This window comes from Xyrauchen texanus, chromosome 26, assembly GCF_025860055.1.
Source record: "Xyrauchen texanus isolate HMW12.3.18 chromosome 26, RBS_HiC_50CHRs, whole genome shotgun sequence".
In the NCBI taxonomy this organism is placed as follows: domain Eukaryota; kingdom Metazoa; phylum Chordata; class Actinopteri; order Cypriniformes; family Catostomidae; genus Xyrauchen; species Xyrauchen texanus.
Genome location: NC_068301.1, coordinates 29,274,786 through 29,293,558, shown reverse-complemented (window position 1 = coordinate 29,293,558; position 18,773 = coordinate 29,274,786). Strand labels below are relative to the sequence as shown.

General features: G+C 37.5%; 1 protein-coding gene and 1 long non-coding RNA gene across 2 annotated transcripts; one reads left to right on the top strand and one right to left on the bottom strand.

Moving 5' to 3' along the window:
* Positions 1 to 9,020: 9,020 nt before the first annotated feature.
* Positions 9,021 to 12,194, bottom strand: LOC127620178 (transcription factor SOX-4-like). The gene has a single exon (XM_052093301.1). The coding sequence runs from the start codon at positions 11,755 to 11,757 to the stop codon at positions 10,699 to 10,701; it is 1,059 nt and encodes a 352-aa protein (XP_051949261.1). The 5' UTR covers positions 11,758 to 12,194; the 3' UTR covers positions 9,021 to 10,698.
* A 2,238-nt stretch (positions 12,195 to 14,432) lies between these two features.
* Positions 14,433 to 18,656, top strand: LOC127620188 (uncharacterized). The gene is made up of 3 exons (XR_007967683.1): positions 14,433 to 14,555; positions 14,672 to 14,785; positions 18,642 to 18,656. It is a non-coding gene; the product is annotated as an uncharacterized LOC127620188 (long non-coding RNA).
* Positions 18,657 to 18,773: the final 117 nt, after the last annotated feature.

The window sequence follows — 18,773 nt, the reverse complement described above, 5'->3', positions numbered from 1 at the left end:
TTTAAAACAGGAACATGTGTGTAAATTGAGTAATTGTTTAGTCTAGTGGAATATACAGCATGCAAAAATCTGTTACATCAAAATGCAATTTTTATGATCCCTCTTATTTTTTTTCTATGATTAACATATCCCAGACCCAGATGTGCTTCTCACTACACCACAATGCTCAGAACAGCTTAATGATTACATGTATAGTGTGAAGAACGCAGTGCAGACACTCTTCAAAACAACATATTTATAACGAATGCTCACAGAACAAAGCATAAACGCACAGTTGTGATGCAAAGTTACCCTTCGGCACATATGTGTGTGCAACCACACGTACACATGACACAAACATATACCAGTGGCTCCCAGTCATAAACAGACAGCTTGTCACATTAGTAGAACAGCACTGATGTGGTACGGCTGGGCAGAGCCTGAGTAGCCAATCTGGAAGCCCCATTTCTTTGAGTGCCTGATCTCTAACTGTCAGCAAATTCACAGTCAGTTTCGGGACAGTAAAACATCAGGCTTTCTTTGCTGCATGGAGAGAGAGAGAGGTAGAGAGAATGTAAATGAAAGCATACGCTGACAGAAATTCACTCTAATTTCAAAGACCTCTGCAAAGATCTTGACAAGGCACTAAGATACCAAACCATTAAAAATATAAAGGGGTGCCAAAACAACTGCTGTGATTCTGGGAAGAACATTAACGCTGCCTGATGTCATGACGCGGTTGGAACGCCTTTATTCTGTTGATGTGCAAAGAAACCTCGGAAATCTGAAATTAATTTCAGAAATAAAGAGCCTGATGCAGAGCATATGCATAACTACACTAGAAACAGTGGGGGACAATGCAGTTACTAGACACAGAAGTGTTTTAGGTTCATCTCACTCCATCGTAAAGTATGTCTCAAGAGCCTGAAGGTGTCTATTAACCTTTCTAGCATGGAGACAGAAGTGGGCTCAGGATTTCCAAGACAATGGAGCTGCCAACACCAGCATTCACTCCTCCAGCGCTGCTTATGATTTATGGGTAGTAATTACTTCACTGCCGGTGACATCATCTCACCATGCTTCCCGCACAAGTGACTAATTAGCTGTGCTGTCTTCTGGTGCTTGCAATGTCTTTTTTTCTCCTATTTTTTGTGTGGAAGACAAGCATGTCAAAACAAGACATTTCAACATCCCAAGGCAACACTGCTATCTCTGTAGCAACCTTCCTGCACAGGCATACATTAATACACCATCTCGGTTTCTCCCCCTCTCATACACAAACACAAACACTACATTAAACAGTTTGTTGAGTAAATGCAGTGACGAGAGGTTTTCCTCTTGAACTCTTGGTCAGAAACTCCTCATGATCAATTTTCAGCATCAGCTATGAGCCCACTGCCATATAGAAACTCATGTATACAAACTTGCATACTTGCATGCAAATATGACAGCCACACTTGTCAGTACTTCTTTCCATATATATTTTGTGCTGCCGGTATTTGGTGCCTAAAATGCAAGACATCCATAAACTTTTTTTTTGTCCGACTTAAGTTTTAAAATACTTTTTGTGGTCAAATTAATCTGTAAGTTCTTGCATATAGATCCAAAAATACAATACAACTCTGGTGTTTTTGTTTGGTTTTTTTAATCTGGTTAGTACATTAGTCCAGTGGTTCTCAATGAGGGGACAGGTCCCACTAGGGAACCTCAGTAAACATTGAAGTGGGACGCAAGATGCCTTCATATTATTTAAAGTGAATTATTATTATTATTATTTAAATTACACCAGGTTCTTTCAAGCAGCCAATTTCAATGGTGGAAATATGAAGCGCTGCAGATTTAATTAACTATTAAGCTTATAAAATGTATTATAAAGGAATATATATGGTTTACAGTGAAGAAAGTATGTGGGTTCTTTTCTGAAATATCAGCAAAACAAGTTTAAACTTGGTTCAATGAGCCTGTATGACTATGTCGGACATGTAACAGGTTGATGAATACACATACTCACACGTATAACACACTTCTAAAGCCTAAGAATTTGGCACTTTGATACTTAGAAATGAAAACTACCATCAGACATACAATGTGTGTCTTAACTTGAGATCATCAATCCGATACCTGGAACGGTATCGGCTCCAATACTGAAGATTTAGACGGATTGGGTATCTGTCCGATGAGCCCGATCCAAATCCGATACTATGTGTTAGTCATGTTCATTACTGTCAAGCTCCAAAAATGACATAAAAGAACCATGAAAACACCATTAAAGTAATTCAATGACTCGTCCGTAATTAAACAAACAAGGATGTAGATACTCAGTTCGATTCACTTATAAACTGCATTTAGAAACTAACATATTACCAGAATTTTTATAAAAACATTTATACTTCTGTGAACTCACCTACTTACCACTTACAGGCATAGGCGGAAATCTGGGTGGGGAGTCAGGGTTGTCCCCCTAAAATATCATTAAAATATGTGTATGGTAAATAATATAATGATATATTTTTTAAATAATTGTTTAAGAAATAAAATAATACAAATGCAAACAGGGCAACAACAAAAAACCCCCTTGGTGTCCCCTTCAAAAATTGCTCTTGAGAATTGTTACGTTTATTGTCCCCCCCAACATTTTGATGAAATTTTCGCCCCTGCTTACAGGTATACCTGGCGAGTTCAGAATGTCAAAATAAAAGCACAAAGGTTTTAAAGTTAAAGGTGCATGATTGAATAAATTACTGTTGTATTTAAAATTCTAAGTCAATAATAATAATATTAATTTATTGTTATAATCATTAGTACTTGTTAACAAATAATAAAACTGAAGATGAACAGGTTCCGAAAAATAACTGTGTGAATGAAAGTGATCTGATATCTTAAAACTAAATTGAACAAAAAAACTGATCTGAATCCTTTAAGTCCAGATACAAGTTGAAAATGTTTTGCAATGAAAACTGCCTTCTTTTCTACTGATGTCTTGATATACTGGAATTACTTTTAATTTTGAAGCAACATTATCCAGTAAACTAGTTAACAGTAAACTGTTTCTTAATAAGCTATACATTTATATTGAAATAATGTGTAGTTGGAGGTTTGTGTTTCTTTAAAGAGTACTCCCAATTAGTTCCACACAATAATGTAAAGATATGAAACTGATTATGCAAAAACAACACTGGTATCGGAATGGCCGATACTGAGATTTCAGATATCGGAAGAGAAAAATTGGTATCGGTGCATCCCTAGTCTTAACTGCTTAAATTATTAACCCACATATAACAAATAATAATATTTTACTTCAATATGATCAAATTCCATCCGTTAAATCATATATTGTGGTCTTGATCATCGTTTGATCATATTTTACCTCATACCTGTCACAGCGACAGCACTTTTGAAATTAAAAATAACCATTTGGGAACAGAGTTTGCGTGACTTATTCATAAAAATAAAAAGTTAATATCCACCAACCGCTGCTGCGGGTCAATTGTGTCTAATAGAGCAGACGCGATAATGATGGTGACCCGTGAAATATCAACATTTATGTAAAGTCATGAGTTTTTCCTTATGCAACGATCTGGTGGAATTTTAAAGAAGTCCTAATCTCCAAAAATCTGTGGAAAATGGCGTGTTTCAACCCCATGAACAGCACTTCTTAGACACTTTCAGCACAATTTGAGCGAAGCGCCCATAGACAGCGGTTCTTTTCTGGGCAACTAAAAGAACTAGGAAGGGGTGGAGCGCATCACGTTTCACAGCAGGCCCACTGGGAAAAGTCCCAGTTCTCCCGATGGTAGGGATGCACCGATACCACTTTTTCTCTTCTGATCCGATATCGGAAATCTCAGTATCGGCCTATACCGATCCGATAACAGTGTCAGTTTCATATCTTTACATTATTGTGTGGAACTAATTGTAAGTACTCTTTAATATGTAAAGAAACACAAACCTCTAACTACACATTATTTCAATATAAATGTATGGTTAATTAAGAAACGTTATTATTAACTAGTATACTGGATAATGTAGCAGCAAAATTAACAGTAATTCCAGTCTTCAGTAGAAAAGAAGCCGTTTTTTTCTACTTGAATCTGGATTTAAAGGATTCTGATCTCTTTTTTGTTCAATTTAGTTGCATGTTATTTTTTGGCACCCATTCAAATTAAATTGTATTATAATTTGTAAACAAATAATAATATATTATAATAGTAATATATCTGAATCATGCACCTTTAACTTTTAAACCCTCACACTTTTATTTTGACATTCTGAACTCTCCAGGAAGTCCTGTGAGTGTGTCTGTTTGTAGCCAAGTTCACATTAGTTTAATTCTCTTCTTATTCAAATTATGGTAAAATACACCTCCAGTGCCATTCTAAATGCATATTATAAGTGAACCAAACTATTGAGTATCTACATCTGAGGAGATGTTCGTGAGTAGTGCTGAAATATTGCGCACCACATGAAGGCTAAAACTAGCTGTGAGTTTGTAAACAGAGAAGCACCATTTAACGATCTGGAGCTGCGTGTACATTTTATATATTTAGTTATTAAACACAGCCTTTTGTGATTCACAGAGCTATCGCACATCTTCAAGTGGCTTTGAATAAATTGCATGAGTCATATGAACTACATTAATTGTGTTTTTATGGTTCTTTTATGTAATTTTTTTGAGCTTGACAATAACGAACATGACAAACACGCAGTATCAAATTTGGATCGTGCTTGTTGGACCGCTACCCGATCCGTCTAAAAGCTGCAGTATCGGAGCATCCCTACCCGATGGCCATTATTTTTGGATAACCAGTTAAGTTAATTTTAGAACAAAATAATAACATCCACTGCATTACTTTAATTCCTGTATTTACATAAAATCTTGTCCAAACAGTATTTATACATCATCCAACAAGAAAACCTAATGAAGCTACCTGTTGCTCCCATCTTAGGTCATACTTTTGAATGAAACTGATAATTAAAAATAAAGTTATGTACCAATTAATCATGTAAATAAACAACCCATTGGCCAATTTGAAAACATATGAATAGAAGTCAGAATGTTGATATTTCATCATTATTTCTATTTTTAATGTAGGTGCGTCATTAAAATGACCAAATAGTTCCCTCAAATCAAAGTTCAGACACATGAAAAGTACTTTGAACCTGTTTAAACACATTCAGAACGGATATTCCATTCGGTTATTGCGTTTTCATTCCAGTGTCACGAGGTTCCGTGAATTGTGTGGCCAGTCAGTCAGTTCATTAAATGATGAACAAAGGAATAATCCTCGCTTTGCGCTCAACTTTGATAGCAGACACACCAACGAAAATTCCGCCAAAATCTTCCAATTCACTTGAACTTTGTCATGAAGTTATCTCGAAATAGTTTTATTATCTGTAAAGTGTGAAAATCCTTTGTGACTCGTGCCTCTCTTGTCATCATAATCCAGAGGCGCAAAACTTCAGATGCTAGACTCGAGCATTGTCTGCACGTGCTTACACAGATCATTAACCACGCCCCTTTAACATGACCCACCCACTCCTTCTTCCAAAACTGGACGAATTAACAGCTACAGAAGTGTGTGTGGACTCGTATTCAAGTTTGTCTATGTATTTATAAAATGAAGAACAGAAGATATTAAGATAATAAAAATGTTTATCATATTCTTCCCTGTTTATGTTTTAGTCATGGTTAGAGTACTGATGGTCAATTATACCATTAATAAAGTAATTTTAGAGATGTGAGATATGTTGATTCACCATGGTCAAATTTGTTTCCCTCATCCTAAAATAATTATGGGAATTGAATGTAATAAAGACTCTGGGTTTGATTACATTTGTTTAGGACACTTTTAGGCAAGGCAAGGCAAGGCAATACATTTGGAGTGGTGGTGGTGTAGTAGTCTAAACCACATAACTGGTAAACTGGTAATCAGAAGGTCGCTGGTTTGATCCCCACAGCCACCACCATTGTGTCCTTGAGCAAGGCACTTAACTCCAGGTTGCTCCGGGGGGATTGCCCCTGTAAGAAGGGCTCTGTAAGTCGCTTTGGATAAAAGCGTCTGCCAAATGCATAAATGTAATGTAAATGTAATTTAAGGCAGCTTATTGGGCTGTATTTGTGACGTGGTGGTAACCATATAGTATGTGGAAAAGTGTAAATATTTGTAAGCATTTATACACCAAATCAAACCATCTGTGCTGCCTTCTGTTATGTGCTAAACACTTATTCAGTGTGTCGATCTTTAATGTCCTTTATTAACACTGATTTGATTAGTCTTTAGTCTGAAACCACATTTAAAATCTGAGATTTAGTTTATTTAAACATGGATATAATAATATAAAATAATAATAATAATTAGAAGAGGAAGAATAAAACAAGAAATTTCATAACATTATTTAAGATTTTTAGGTCACTAATCAAATATTCTATAAGCACATTGACCAGGGTCAAAAATTAACGAATAGTTCACCCAAAAATGAAAATTCTCTCATTTACTCCTCCTCATGCCATCCCAGATGTGTGGCTTTATTTCTTCTGCAGAACACAGGGATTTTTAAAAGAATATTTCAGCTCAATAACAGTGAATGTTGACCGAAACTTTGAAGCTCCAAAAAGCACATAAAAGCAGCATAAAAGTAAGTCCATATGACTCCAGTCATTTAAAATATGTGTAAAATATGAGTGGTGCAATCAATTTGGGTTGAAAACAGATAAATATTAAAACAAATATATGTATTTTTTTACCATAAATCTCCACTTTCAGAATGTGAAAGTAAAAGTGGAGATGTATTGTAAAAAGCACTTAAATATTGATCTGTTTCCCATACACTCATATTTCTTGTATATCACTTCTGAAGACATGGATTTAAACACTGGAGTCGTATGGATTATTTTTATGCTGCCTTTATTTGATTGTTGGAGCTTGAAAAATCTGGTCACCATTCACTTGCATTGCATAGACCTACAGAGCTGAAATATTCTTCTAAAAAATGTGTTTGTGTTCTGCAGATGATAGAAAGTCATACCCATGTGGGATGACATGAGGGTGAGTAAATGAAGAAATAATTAACATTTTTGGGTGAACTATCCCTTTAACCAGGGGTTGGGGAAAAAATGCCATTGAAGTGACAAAAAATGACCCCAGTAGTGAATATATATATATATATATATATTCACTACTGGTGAAAAGTTTAGGGTCACTTATTCTTTATTATTGTTAATTTATTTATTTATTTCACATTTTAGAATAACAGTAAAGTCATCAAAACTTTGGAAAAAATTGAATAACACAAATACAAATATGGGAATTATACTGTGAAAAAAAAATTCAAAATAAATCAAAACTATGTTACATTTTAGAATCTTCAAAGTAGTCACCCTTTGCTTAGAATTTGCAGACATGTACTCTTGACATTTTCTCAACCAAATTCTTGAGGTATCACCCTGGGATGCTTTTTAAACAGTATTGAAGGATTATTTACTTTATTTAACAAGTAAATGTTTGGCATTGACATTTACCATATTAATCTTTGTTTGTACAATTGTCATATATTCTCATTTCCATTGAAGAACACAAGATGCTTTGTGGAGAGGAGGTCTTGCACAAACTTGTGGAGACTAGCTCAAATTAATGTAGGCATTTAAGCAAAAGGGGGAAATACCAAAAAACTAAAACATTAGAAAATTAATATAGATTAGATTAATTCAAGATTACACACAAATTTCTATGCTGATAATATTATTTTAGACACACGTCATCATATTATGTATCATATTAATATAGTATCTATTCTGTACATTTTCTTAAATATTTTCAAATTTCCACTGTTCTACAATGTCAAATATCAGTACATTTTATGTTTTTTACTTGGAGTGTACTGACATTTGAGATACAGTAAACTTGCGACCAGCACTTCACTTCATCCATCTTCTACTGTAAATCTGCATGACAAATTGATAAATTCATATCTCAACTTTGCACAACTGTATATCCAAAAAGCTTCCTGTCTCTCTTCTCATTTGGGGGATGTAAACAGATTAACACAAAATGAGTAAGCCAGTAAGGCCCCCCCCCCCCAACACAAACCAGTGTACCCAGTAGGAATTAATTGGTTTCAGCAGTCATCCTTTCTGAACAATCCACTTTAGCGCCCCCAATGCAGCCTCCCGGCAGAGACATCTCATCTGTCTCACACTCCTCCCCCACAGAGCCTATGTCTAGACCCTCTTGCTGCAGTGTGCATCCTTGCTCACACTTGACTAGGGTATTAGGCTCACACCCTGTACTGTCAGTTGGGATGATGCTAGCGCATTACTCAGACCGAGCTGACTCGGACTGCTTTACTCAGAGCACGTGCTGGAACACTCAGCTCGTAAGACGTTGCCAAACCATCTGATATATTATTTATTATCTACTATCCCTTCATGTATGCATGCAGCCATATTGCAGGCATTTAATGCAATTATTATATGTTAATAATGAGAGAATTTTTTATGTTTGGATCAGAGAGGGATGGATGTTTACAAAAGAGTGCAGATCTGTATTTTAATTACATTAAAGGGTCTGACCGGCCTCCACCCCATGACAGCTCTCCTTGTATCCAGGTTGCAATAGGCTTGCCTGTCAATCCTTTAGTCATGCACCACTCTATGTTTCACATTGTTACGCACTATTAATGTGGATGACTGTGTAGGTTGAGATGGCCACTATGGGACTTTATTATCTAAAGACTAATTACTCAAGCAAGCTCTGTGAAGTGTTCATAAGATTCCCATAAAAGTGTGTAGGTTGCACATTCATTATGAGATCCTGATGTTTTAAAATTTGATGCTTTTTATATCAAATTTCTTCAAATGACCTTGCTGAGTTTGCTCATACTTGCGTTACAGTAATAGGGGTTTTTGTACTGCTGACTTTAAAGTGCCACTTTATTGGTGTAGAATGATTATTTAATTCTATTTAGGCTTGAAATTTATTATAAACTGTATTATGAAAAATAAAACATGACAAGGTAATTAATAAAGAGAAAAGTCTTGCAAGTTCAGTTCCAGCTGATTTTATTTCCTTCTTGGAAAAAGACAAAGTTCTGTACAGAGGTCTGACAGGCAGTGACTTGACACAATTGGCTGGCTTTGAGTTCACTACTCAAATGTTGAGATATGGTATGGTGAGACAAAACAATATTGTACACAGCATATTGCACAAAATGAAACAATAAAACATATCTATATATTCCAAAACTCATGAACAACACTCTTAAACATAGGGATGTATAAAGATATATGTTCTCGTTCCGGTCATGATATATCATTGTCAGAAATAAACACACAAACTTTTCCTTATTTTACAGTCAATGTACATAGAAATCTAAATGTTGATGTTCTGCCATAAACACAAACTGCTCTACATAAACCTGAATTGAGAAATACAAAATGCTATTCGCCATGCCATAATATACTAAAACAATTAGCTACATTTAGCCAACAAGTAGAAAAGATTAAATATCCTTGTAAAATTATGGAGTGAAGACGCATTTCACTGTTCGTGAATTTATAGGCAATTTGACTGTAATTCCATCCAGTGGTTAAAACCGAAACGTGTCACTAGAAAAGCACAAAGAAATTGGTACTCAAAAAGGTACAGCATCGTTGCTGCGGCTACATACAACCTCATTCAGCGCGCATCGTAAGCTAATCATGATTGGTCGTTCAAATGCAGACACTGTCTCTTTAAGAAGCCTGTGGATTGACACTGTAAACATGTTTAGGAGCAGATTTTGAGACAACCTGACCCCCTGGTTTTAAAAATCGGAAATTCAAACAGCGATATTCACCGACTGACACCCCTTGAATAGATTTTGTACAAAAATACACTCAGAAAATAATGAAAAACATTTAGGCCTACTCTCCTTTCATGTGAGAGGTCATCGATTAAATAATACGAAACGAGTCTAGCCCTTCCGCGATAGAGACGGACATGTGCATGTGTAGGCTATACACGCAATTAGACTGACTAACACAATTGAAGGGGGAAGGAGGAGCAACGTTTGGCCATTATAAATACATCGATATAAAAATGCCAGCACTGAAAAGTTACTTGGGAGAAAAAGAGGATGGGCAAGTAAAAAGGCAGAGAGAGAGAGAGAACGCTCCTCGGATGAATTTTGGTCCTGATTTGTAGTGTAAGAGTCATCGGAGTTGCGTTTGAATCCTGATGTCATGCTGATAGAAAAGCTGGTGATTGTGTTTCTTTTAGCGTCTCACGTGGCGTGGTGTTTCAATGAATAACACCAGCCTTTCGTAGTTCAGTAACAATGAAAGCATGCGATTCTGGTCTAACAAACAACTTTGTCCGTTCAGTACATCCAGCAAAACAAGCATTTGACCAGACTGTTTATGAAAAACGTCCCTTTTAAAGTTAAAGCGGGCGGACAACTTGAACTCGCCAACGCGCGATGGCTTCCTCTGATTCCAAAGCGCGCGCGCGCCAATGAGTCACTCCTTCCAGCACCAAACGAGCAAGCTAAGCACTTTCATCTGCACTCTTGTCAGTGGATAATGAGAACCCACAGTACCTGATGCATGATTAACAGGAGGAATCGAGTCGTTGACTCGTTGTCTGACTCGTCTCGGAGGACTTTAACAGCCCTCCATCTTTACGAGAGTCATAAAGATTATTTTTCAATCTGTCCTTTCAATTAGACTCATTACTAGCACGCTCAATAAGTGAATACCAAGTTGGATATTGTCGATTCGAGCCAGTCCCCTGATATCATTTCGCTCACCTCTGGGGTGCAGTAGTCGGGGAACTCAAAGTGCGAGCCGGAGCCCGACTCAAAGTTGAACTCCAAATCTCTGTCCAGCGGTGCAGTGCCAAAGGTGCCAAAGCTGTCAAAGCCGGGACTGGGGTCTGCCAGCTCGTCCTCGAACTCCTCATCTGAGGATGAGGACTGTGAGGAGGATGAGTGCGACGCGGAGGGCGTTGGAGACGGCGCGCGTGTGTATTTGAAGCGCGCAGCGGACTCGGTGTCTTTTCCGCTCGCGAGCCCGTCCTCATACAAGCTCGGCGGGTCGCTGAACTCAGCCGAGCTGCTCAGAGTGGGACTGGCTGGCACAGCGACGGAGGGCGGGCTGCTATCAGTGCTGCATCCTCCGAAAACATGCCCGCGCTTTGCTGGTTTCTCGGGTATTTGCTTGGCGGCCGAGACGGACCTGGATTTGTAGAGCGCGTGGTGGTCTGCGGAGACGGATTGGGAAGGCAGCTCGAGTGCAGCGGACTTTCTGTGCGTCCTGTTGAGAGTTTTTGAGCTCTTTTTGGATGCAGACCTGACTCCGGGACTGCCGCTGACTCGCTCGCCCTTCTCTCCTGTCTTGCCACTGGGCGATTTCACCTTCTTCCGCGGTCGATATTTGTAGTCTGGATAGTCTGCCATGTGCTTAAGGCGCAGACGCTCTGCCTCGCGGATGAAGGGGATCTTATCGCAGTCTTTCAAAAGTTTCCAGCGTTTGCCCAGTCTCTTGGAGATCTCCGCGTTATGCATGTCCGGCGACTGTTCCATAATCTTGCGCCTTTCTATCTGCGACCAAACCATGAATGCGTTCATTGGCCTCTTGATGTGCCCGGTAGGGGTCTTGCACCAGGCGATGTCCATTTTGTCCCCAGTTGAGTTCGGGGAGCCGGGTGTCGGAGACGCGTCCATGTCTAGATCCATCTCCACCGAATCAATGAAGTCGCCGGGGAGCGCGGCGGTGCTCGGGATGTTCGTTTGCTCCACCATAGCGAAGTCAATGCACTAAAACAGTCAACTTTTACACGTGCTGCAGCTTGAGATGACTGACAGAGTTCAGAGTCTTTTTCCACACTAGTTAGGGCACTTGGCACAAGCGTGGAAACAAAGTTAGTGCCGCTGTCTCTCTCTCTTGGTTCAGCACTCTGTCAGCGGTCCTTTCACAAAGCGCATATCCCCGCCAGGAGCTCTGTAATGCCCTAGCAACGTGTTCAAAAATAAACAGTCTGCCGTTCAACTGCCGGTTCGACTGAAAACAAACCCGGAGTGAGCTCTGGACGCAAAGTATCTGAAGCCGTTTAATGGAAACGGACAAGTGTCTTCAGCATAACTTGTCGTATGACCATGCGGTAGGTTTTGGCGACTGCACTTTTTCATGCTCTGAGCTTCCTATCCCCCTTCACAACTTTCAATACTTCTGCTGCTAAACCGCCTCACAAGGATTTATCCTTTTCCGAGGGTATAAAGGAAAGCGAATCCAGCCAATCAGGTGCTGTCTCTAGCCTGTCCTCAGCCAAAAGACACGCCCCGTCGGCGTTCATTGGCTGAATATAGTATCTAATAATAATCGGCGCGTGCAATGAGAAGCTTTCTGTCTGACCTCATTCCATGTACACTGCAAACTTAGTTTTAAAGGCACATTACGTGCTCCCCCCTTTCCTAGATCACATACTGAATTTGGCAAGGGTGGAGAGTTCTACTATGAAAGATAACACGGGTTACAGCTCTTAAAATACTCAGAATGTTTACTCTGTCTGGTTGATATTGTTAACAGCATAACGTGACTAAATTATTGTTTATTTTTGTCTAATATTTGACACAGTTATTATATGTTCGTTCATTGTAATTCACTTTAACATTCTGTATGCATAGCGCCGTTCGTTTTTTATTTTATGTATTTATACATAAAATTGAGAGCGTCCGCGTGCCACGCGCTTGTCCATTCAAAGGCAGCGTGTTCACGTTTGTGTTGGTAGCTCGCGCTCTGGTTGCCTGGCTGCCTCACGCTCCGGTTGAAAAAAAAATATTAAAAAAATGTGTGCGCACGTCTGTGTATTCATTTAGATGTAATATGTTATTGCTTAAAACAGCCCATATTAATCATACATTTTCTACCAAGTTGTATTTTTTGTGTTTATTTTTTGGTGTTTCTACTAGAATGAAACTGATATCAGAATGCAATATGTAACAGCAAACGGTTAAATGCGCGAGGAGCATGAGAGGACTCGTTCAGCATCATGACTTTGTTCAAAACGGCACTCTGTTGTGCCTCTAGATGGCGTAGTAGAGCCAACGTAGGGCTAAAGTAATAGTTGTTAATCCACACACAAATGACTGCTCTGAATAACTGTTTAAACTACATTAAATCACAGATCTGAATATGCATTACGTAATTGAGTCTTGCATAGAAAACAACAACAAAAGGCAAACATTATGAGTCTATTCTCACCTTGTGAGATGTGAATATGAAGTGATGCATCTCCACTATCTGTGCTAAGCAGACAGCGACTTCCTGACCCCATGAACCAATAGAACTGAAATCAATAGTTCATTGACCCCATCGTTAAGTATTCTGAGATTAAAACAATTGTTAGCCATTTACCACGCAAACAGTACGCAGTGTGCATGAGATGTTCTAAGAAAATTTTGTGGGCATATGATTTTGAATACAGTGATCAAACACCTTTGACTGTTTCAACAGGTGTGCAGGGATATAATGTACACTTGCATAGCTTATTGTGTCTCATAACAGGGACAGATGGCCACCCTGCTACACTTACGATTATTTACAGCTTTAGCAGTTACACCTCAACCCTTTAGCTGAACACACCAACTAGGCCACAACGGCTCCTCTCTTCCAGGTAACTCACACATGTAAGGTGGGAGGTACCATTTGAAATTGAATTATATGCTTGACTTGGTTTAAAGTCTGAAATTTGTCTTACCACATTAACATAAAATGCTGAGTTTCCATATGTCTGTAATTTGATCAACCATAACAGGTGCTGTATATCAGGTGTGCCAATCTAAGAAAATCGGAACCTGCAGGAAAAAAACAAAAACTGGGTTATTAATGTAACTTCCACATAAACATTAGCTTCAGCACAAGGATCACAGATGGACAAATCCACTCATAATACAAGCATTTGATCTCATAGGCTGCAATGATAAGCTTTAGTAATGGTCCAGCAGAACAGCGCACCAACGGCAGCATGCTTAATTCACTCGTTCACTCCTCACTACCACGGTGTTCAATCCAAACCCCACTCCTCAGGATTGGCTTAGTGTTGCCATGGCAATCCCGTCTGTTTGCTCTCAAAACATATTCAGACAAGAAAGTACATGATCTTACCAGGCTTAGCCCAGCAGAGCTGAACCAGACAACCAATGGGGATATGAAAATGCCCTTATTGATCTGTGCTTTGCCCTTCAAACAGACAAACAAATATTAAACTATATGCATCAATTTGCATATATGACAATCTGATGGTTTGGTCTTTGTGGTTAAACAGACAAGCCACCAATAGAATAGGCTTGGGTTTATGAAAATTAGCTCTTCCTGCAGTTGCCAGGAAGATGAAATTGGGCAGGGAACAGGGTAGAACTTGTGTACACTGTGGTTGGAATGATAGTTGGAGCCATTATGACACGGTCTGGAGGAGTGTGCCTGAGAGTTATTCATTACATTCTTTCTGTCCCATCATTGCTGCCTTACTCGTTACCAGGCTAATTTCTACAGCCTCCCTGTGCTGCTACCACCACACAATGGAGTCTTTGTGTATGCGAATGTGAGTGTGTACATGTGAGAGGTGGCTAAGTTAAATTGCTTTTATATCGAATTCTCATGATTTTCCTCAAGAAACCTTCAGCAAAAGGTCATCCAAATGTCTGTTCCTTTCTTTAGTGGAATAAACTTGGTTGATGTGAGGTCATCTAGGTAACCTGATGGAGGGAGCCAAAACAGTTAAAGCCAATTGTCCAGCTCAGCAGACTGTTTCCCCCAGAGCACAACACTGAGGTAAGGACACAACACAAGTTCAGGAGTGAATGCCTGATCGCTTATCTTTCACTCAGATTTACTTCCCCATTACAGCAATAAATCAGGAACTGTGCCCAGAGACACGCCTCCTTTTTCAGTCTTCGCGTGTTTTTTAACATTTGTTGCAGTGCAACAGGAGTGTAAGAGGTCTCAAGATCAGAAACGATTATCTTGATAGCATCACTTAATCAGCACCACTACTCTCAATTGTGGCTTCATAATAATTGTGTTCTGATGTTTTTACTTGATAAAGAGACCATAGAAAATTGACATGTATACATGTGTGTTGGATAGATTCTCGTTGTGATATGCTTGTGCCATTTGTTAAACTATAAACTGAAGTGATGCTTATTAAAGACCAAGCCACTGTACACCAGTATAACAGTTCATTCGTTCTTTCGTTCATTCATTCTTATCTTCATGTTGTGTAATAAGCAGGTAAATCTTATAAAACCTGCCAAGAACATGTCCAGGTCCTATTTTATCCCCCCACAGTAAATAAATAATTTATCTGCTTAGAGAAAATGAAGCCCATTTTTAGAACAGTTAAGCATATTGCCTCTCCACAGTTCACATTACTGTAATGTGAAAAAGTAATGATGCATCAAAGTAACATCAAAATATCCAAATGATGACATAATGAATTAAAATTGTATACATATTTATAAATAATGGTTAATGTTTTCACCACTTTTGGGTGTAATCCAATTACAAAGTAATGAATTACTGTAATCGAATTACTTAAAATAGTGTTGTGCATAACATTTTAATTCTTGTAATCAGATTACAGTTACTGGCTTTCAATTAATTTAATTACATTTAAGTGCATTTTAGGGTTATGCTTTTTTCTAATGTGTTATTTATGTATAATACATTAATTATGGCCCTGTAACGAGTCATTGTGAAGGAGAAATGTGAGGTTCTGAGTGTATGACTTTTGTGTAACTGTGAACAAGAAAGAAACAAAAACATTATTTTGAATTTGTTGAGCGGAAAAGTGTTTTAGAAAGTAACTTAAAAGTAAAGTAATTAGTAATGTGGTTACTTTTTCTATGAAGTTATTAGTAATGTAATCTGATTACAATTTTAGATAAATAATTAATAATTTGTATTGGATTACAATTTTAAGTAACTTACCCAACACTGGTTGTCAAAATACCAATATTTCAGTAATCGTTACCAATACCAGTAAAATTTCACGATTCACGATTGGTAATATGCCATTGAACACATTCCTTTATAATTTTAAAATTTCAAGGTAAGTAATATATTAAAACAATGTTTCCTTTGAGTGGTGTTCAGTTTAGTAAACAGCGGTTCAAGTGTTTAGTAAATTTGTTTAATTATTTTATTCTATTGAATTTTTTCCCTAATTCCATGTTTTTCAATTAGTATTTATTAATTCCATGTTTTAGAGTTTAATTCAATTTCATCATTAAAATTGTGTCTAATCAAATGAATCCAAACTTTAATCAAATTAAAATAGTACAATTACTTTTCAACAACACAATTTCTTTTTTGTGAAGTGTTTTAGTAAAGATCCTCACAGAATAAATATCACAACATTGGTCTTATTTTTATCAAATAAAAACAGAGCAATGCATCACATTATAAATCAAGACACTGATGGAAACTTCTATTCAGTAAAATCCCTCTTGCCTGTGAGTTATAGATTCAATATTAATATTAATAATAAAATAAATTTAACTAAACACTAGTAATATATTCCTGTCGCGATCTCTTAAATTTCATGTATCAAGCTTTTCTGTTGAATCAGACTTTTTGACATGAAGGCTTTTCTGATTCTGTGTTATTGCTGTTAGTTGCACACTTCTGGATAAGACATTGTTTGTGTGACCCAAGCTGAGTTTGGAAAGGCATACTACCATACTACTCTTACAGTTTCAGCCATAGACAGACATGGCAGAAGTAGTAAGTGTATTATTGGTAGTATGCCATTCCGAACTCAAGCCCCAGTGTGATTATTGAAGTACAAATTGCTTTGAATTAAATATATAAATATATAGTCTGCAGGCTCTGAGCATGTCACAGTAAATGAGTGCTTTCATCTGTCATATACAGTAAGTTCAGCTCGCAGTGCTCATAAAATGTGGTGTAGACTGTATATTTATTTAATGAAATCACATTAAATTGAGGTTCAATAATCTCACTAGGACATATCACAATGTTTGTATGATTGATTGTCCATTTCTGTGAAATAGGAGTATAAGAACTTGCTCTCAAATGAGCATTTAAATGCACCTGGGTGTCAATCAGACAGCACGGGGGGACCGCATTGAGATGGTGCTCGGTACTAACGGTACTGTAGAAACACTGATCTTGTTAATTTTTTTATTTTAGGATCAACTTGGTACTGAAATACCAGTTCTTTTGACATCACTAATCATGGTAGTATTTGGTGTACTGCCTTTAAAGGATTTGTTCACCCAAAAATGATAATTCTCTCATGATTTACCCACCTTAAAGCCATCCTAGATGTGTATGACTTTCCTTCTTAAGCAGAACCGAAATGAAGATTTTCACAAAACTTTTCAGCTCTGTTTGTCCATACAATGAAAGTGAATGGGTGCCATGACACTGCTGGCTGTTTGACGGTTCAAAATTCATAATTAGGCAGCATGAAAGTAATCTACATGACTCCAGTCGATCAATAAATGTCTTCTGAAGCAAATCGATAGGTTTGTGTAAGAAACAAACCGATAATTAGACAGTTAACATTAAATCGTTGTGACCACCCACCGCTGTATTGCGTTTTGAAATAACCTAACTCTCACGTGACATTCATTCCTTTGTTGCATACAAAGCGCGTGCTCAGAAGACATCATTGATCAGATGAGTCATGTGGATTACTTTTATGCTGTCTAAATATGCCTTTTGGACCTCCAAACAGCCAGCAGATTGATGAAACCCATTTACTTACACTGTATGGACAAACAGAGCTGAAATGTGCTTGTAAAAATCTACATTTCGGTTCTGCTGAAGAAGGAAAGACATACACATCTGGGATGGCTTTAAGGTGAGCAAATCATGAGAGAATTTTCATTTTTGGGTGAACAAATCCTTTAATTTATCCTTATTTAAATAATAATAATAATGAAATAAAAACTATAATTCAGAAGATAATCACTGAATTAAAGTTATGAGAAAATAGTGTGAATCATTTAAGTAAAATGGAAGTAATAATAAAAAAAAGACACATGGGGAAATGTTCAAAAAATCCCTCCAATCTTGGTCATAAAATAGACTTGATTTTCTTTATGCAATATATATATAGTTTTTTTCAGAGTGGAATGTGACTTCAAAATAGTTTTTGAGAGAATCACACAAGCATTTGAGTGATTTTCCAAACTAAATAGCAACTCTAATATTTTTTACTGCTCTGGAGCCAAAAAAAATAAATTTTATATATATATATATATATATATATATATATATATATATATATATATAAACAGAGTACATTCAGTTGTAGAAAGTCTTGTTTATGTTCTGCAAGCAACCTTGAGCAGTATATTTTTTTTATTGAGAGCGATCTGTGCTTTTCAGTAATAGGAATGGTAAATGTAGTTGAGGACAGAAAAGCAAGTGAGGAAAGAATGGCTACATTTATAGAGTTACAGAAAGCTGAATAGCCACTTCACATTGAAAGTTACAGAACATGGCTCAAGGTTAAATCAAAAGTGGAGTATATTTGTGTGATTATTGGAACAACTTATTTAGCTTTGTCCTTCATTGACTCTTGGTGTGTGTGTGTCTATGTGTGTGTGTGTGCGCGCGCGTGCATGTGTGTGTGTGTGTGTGTGCTTGCTGGCAGGCTCTCATCCATTTTCCTGCCTATTTGAGTCAGAGCGGACGCATCACTGACTGAACAGGTGCTGTATCATATACAAGACAGCTCTGGTCTGTGCACACACACATACTCACACACATACACACGTGTGCAATG

Coding starts and splice junctions, on each gene's coding strand:
- LOC127620178 (XM_052093301.1), bottom strand. CDS start 11,757: ATGGTGGAGCAAACGAACATCCCGAGCACCGCCGCGCTCCCCGGCGAC.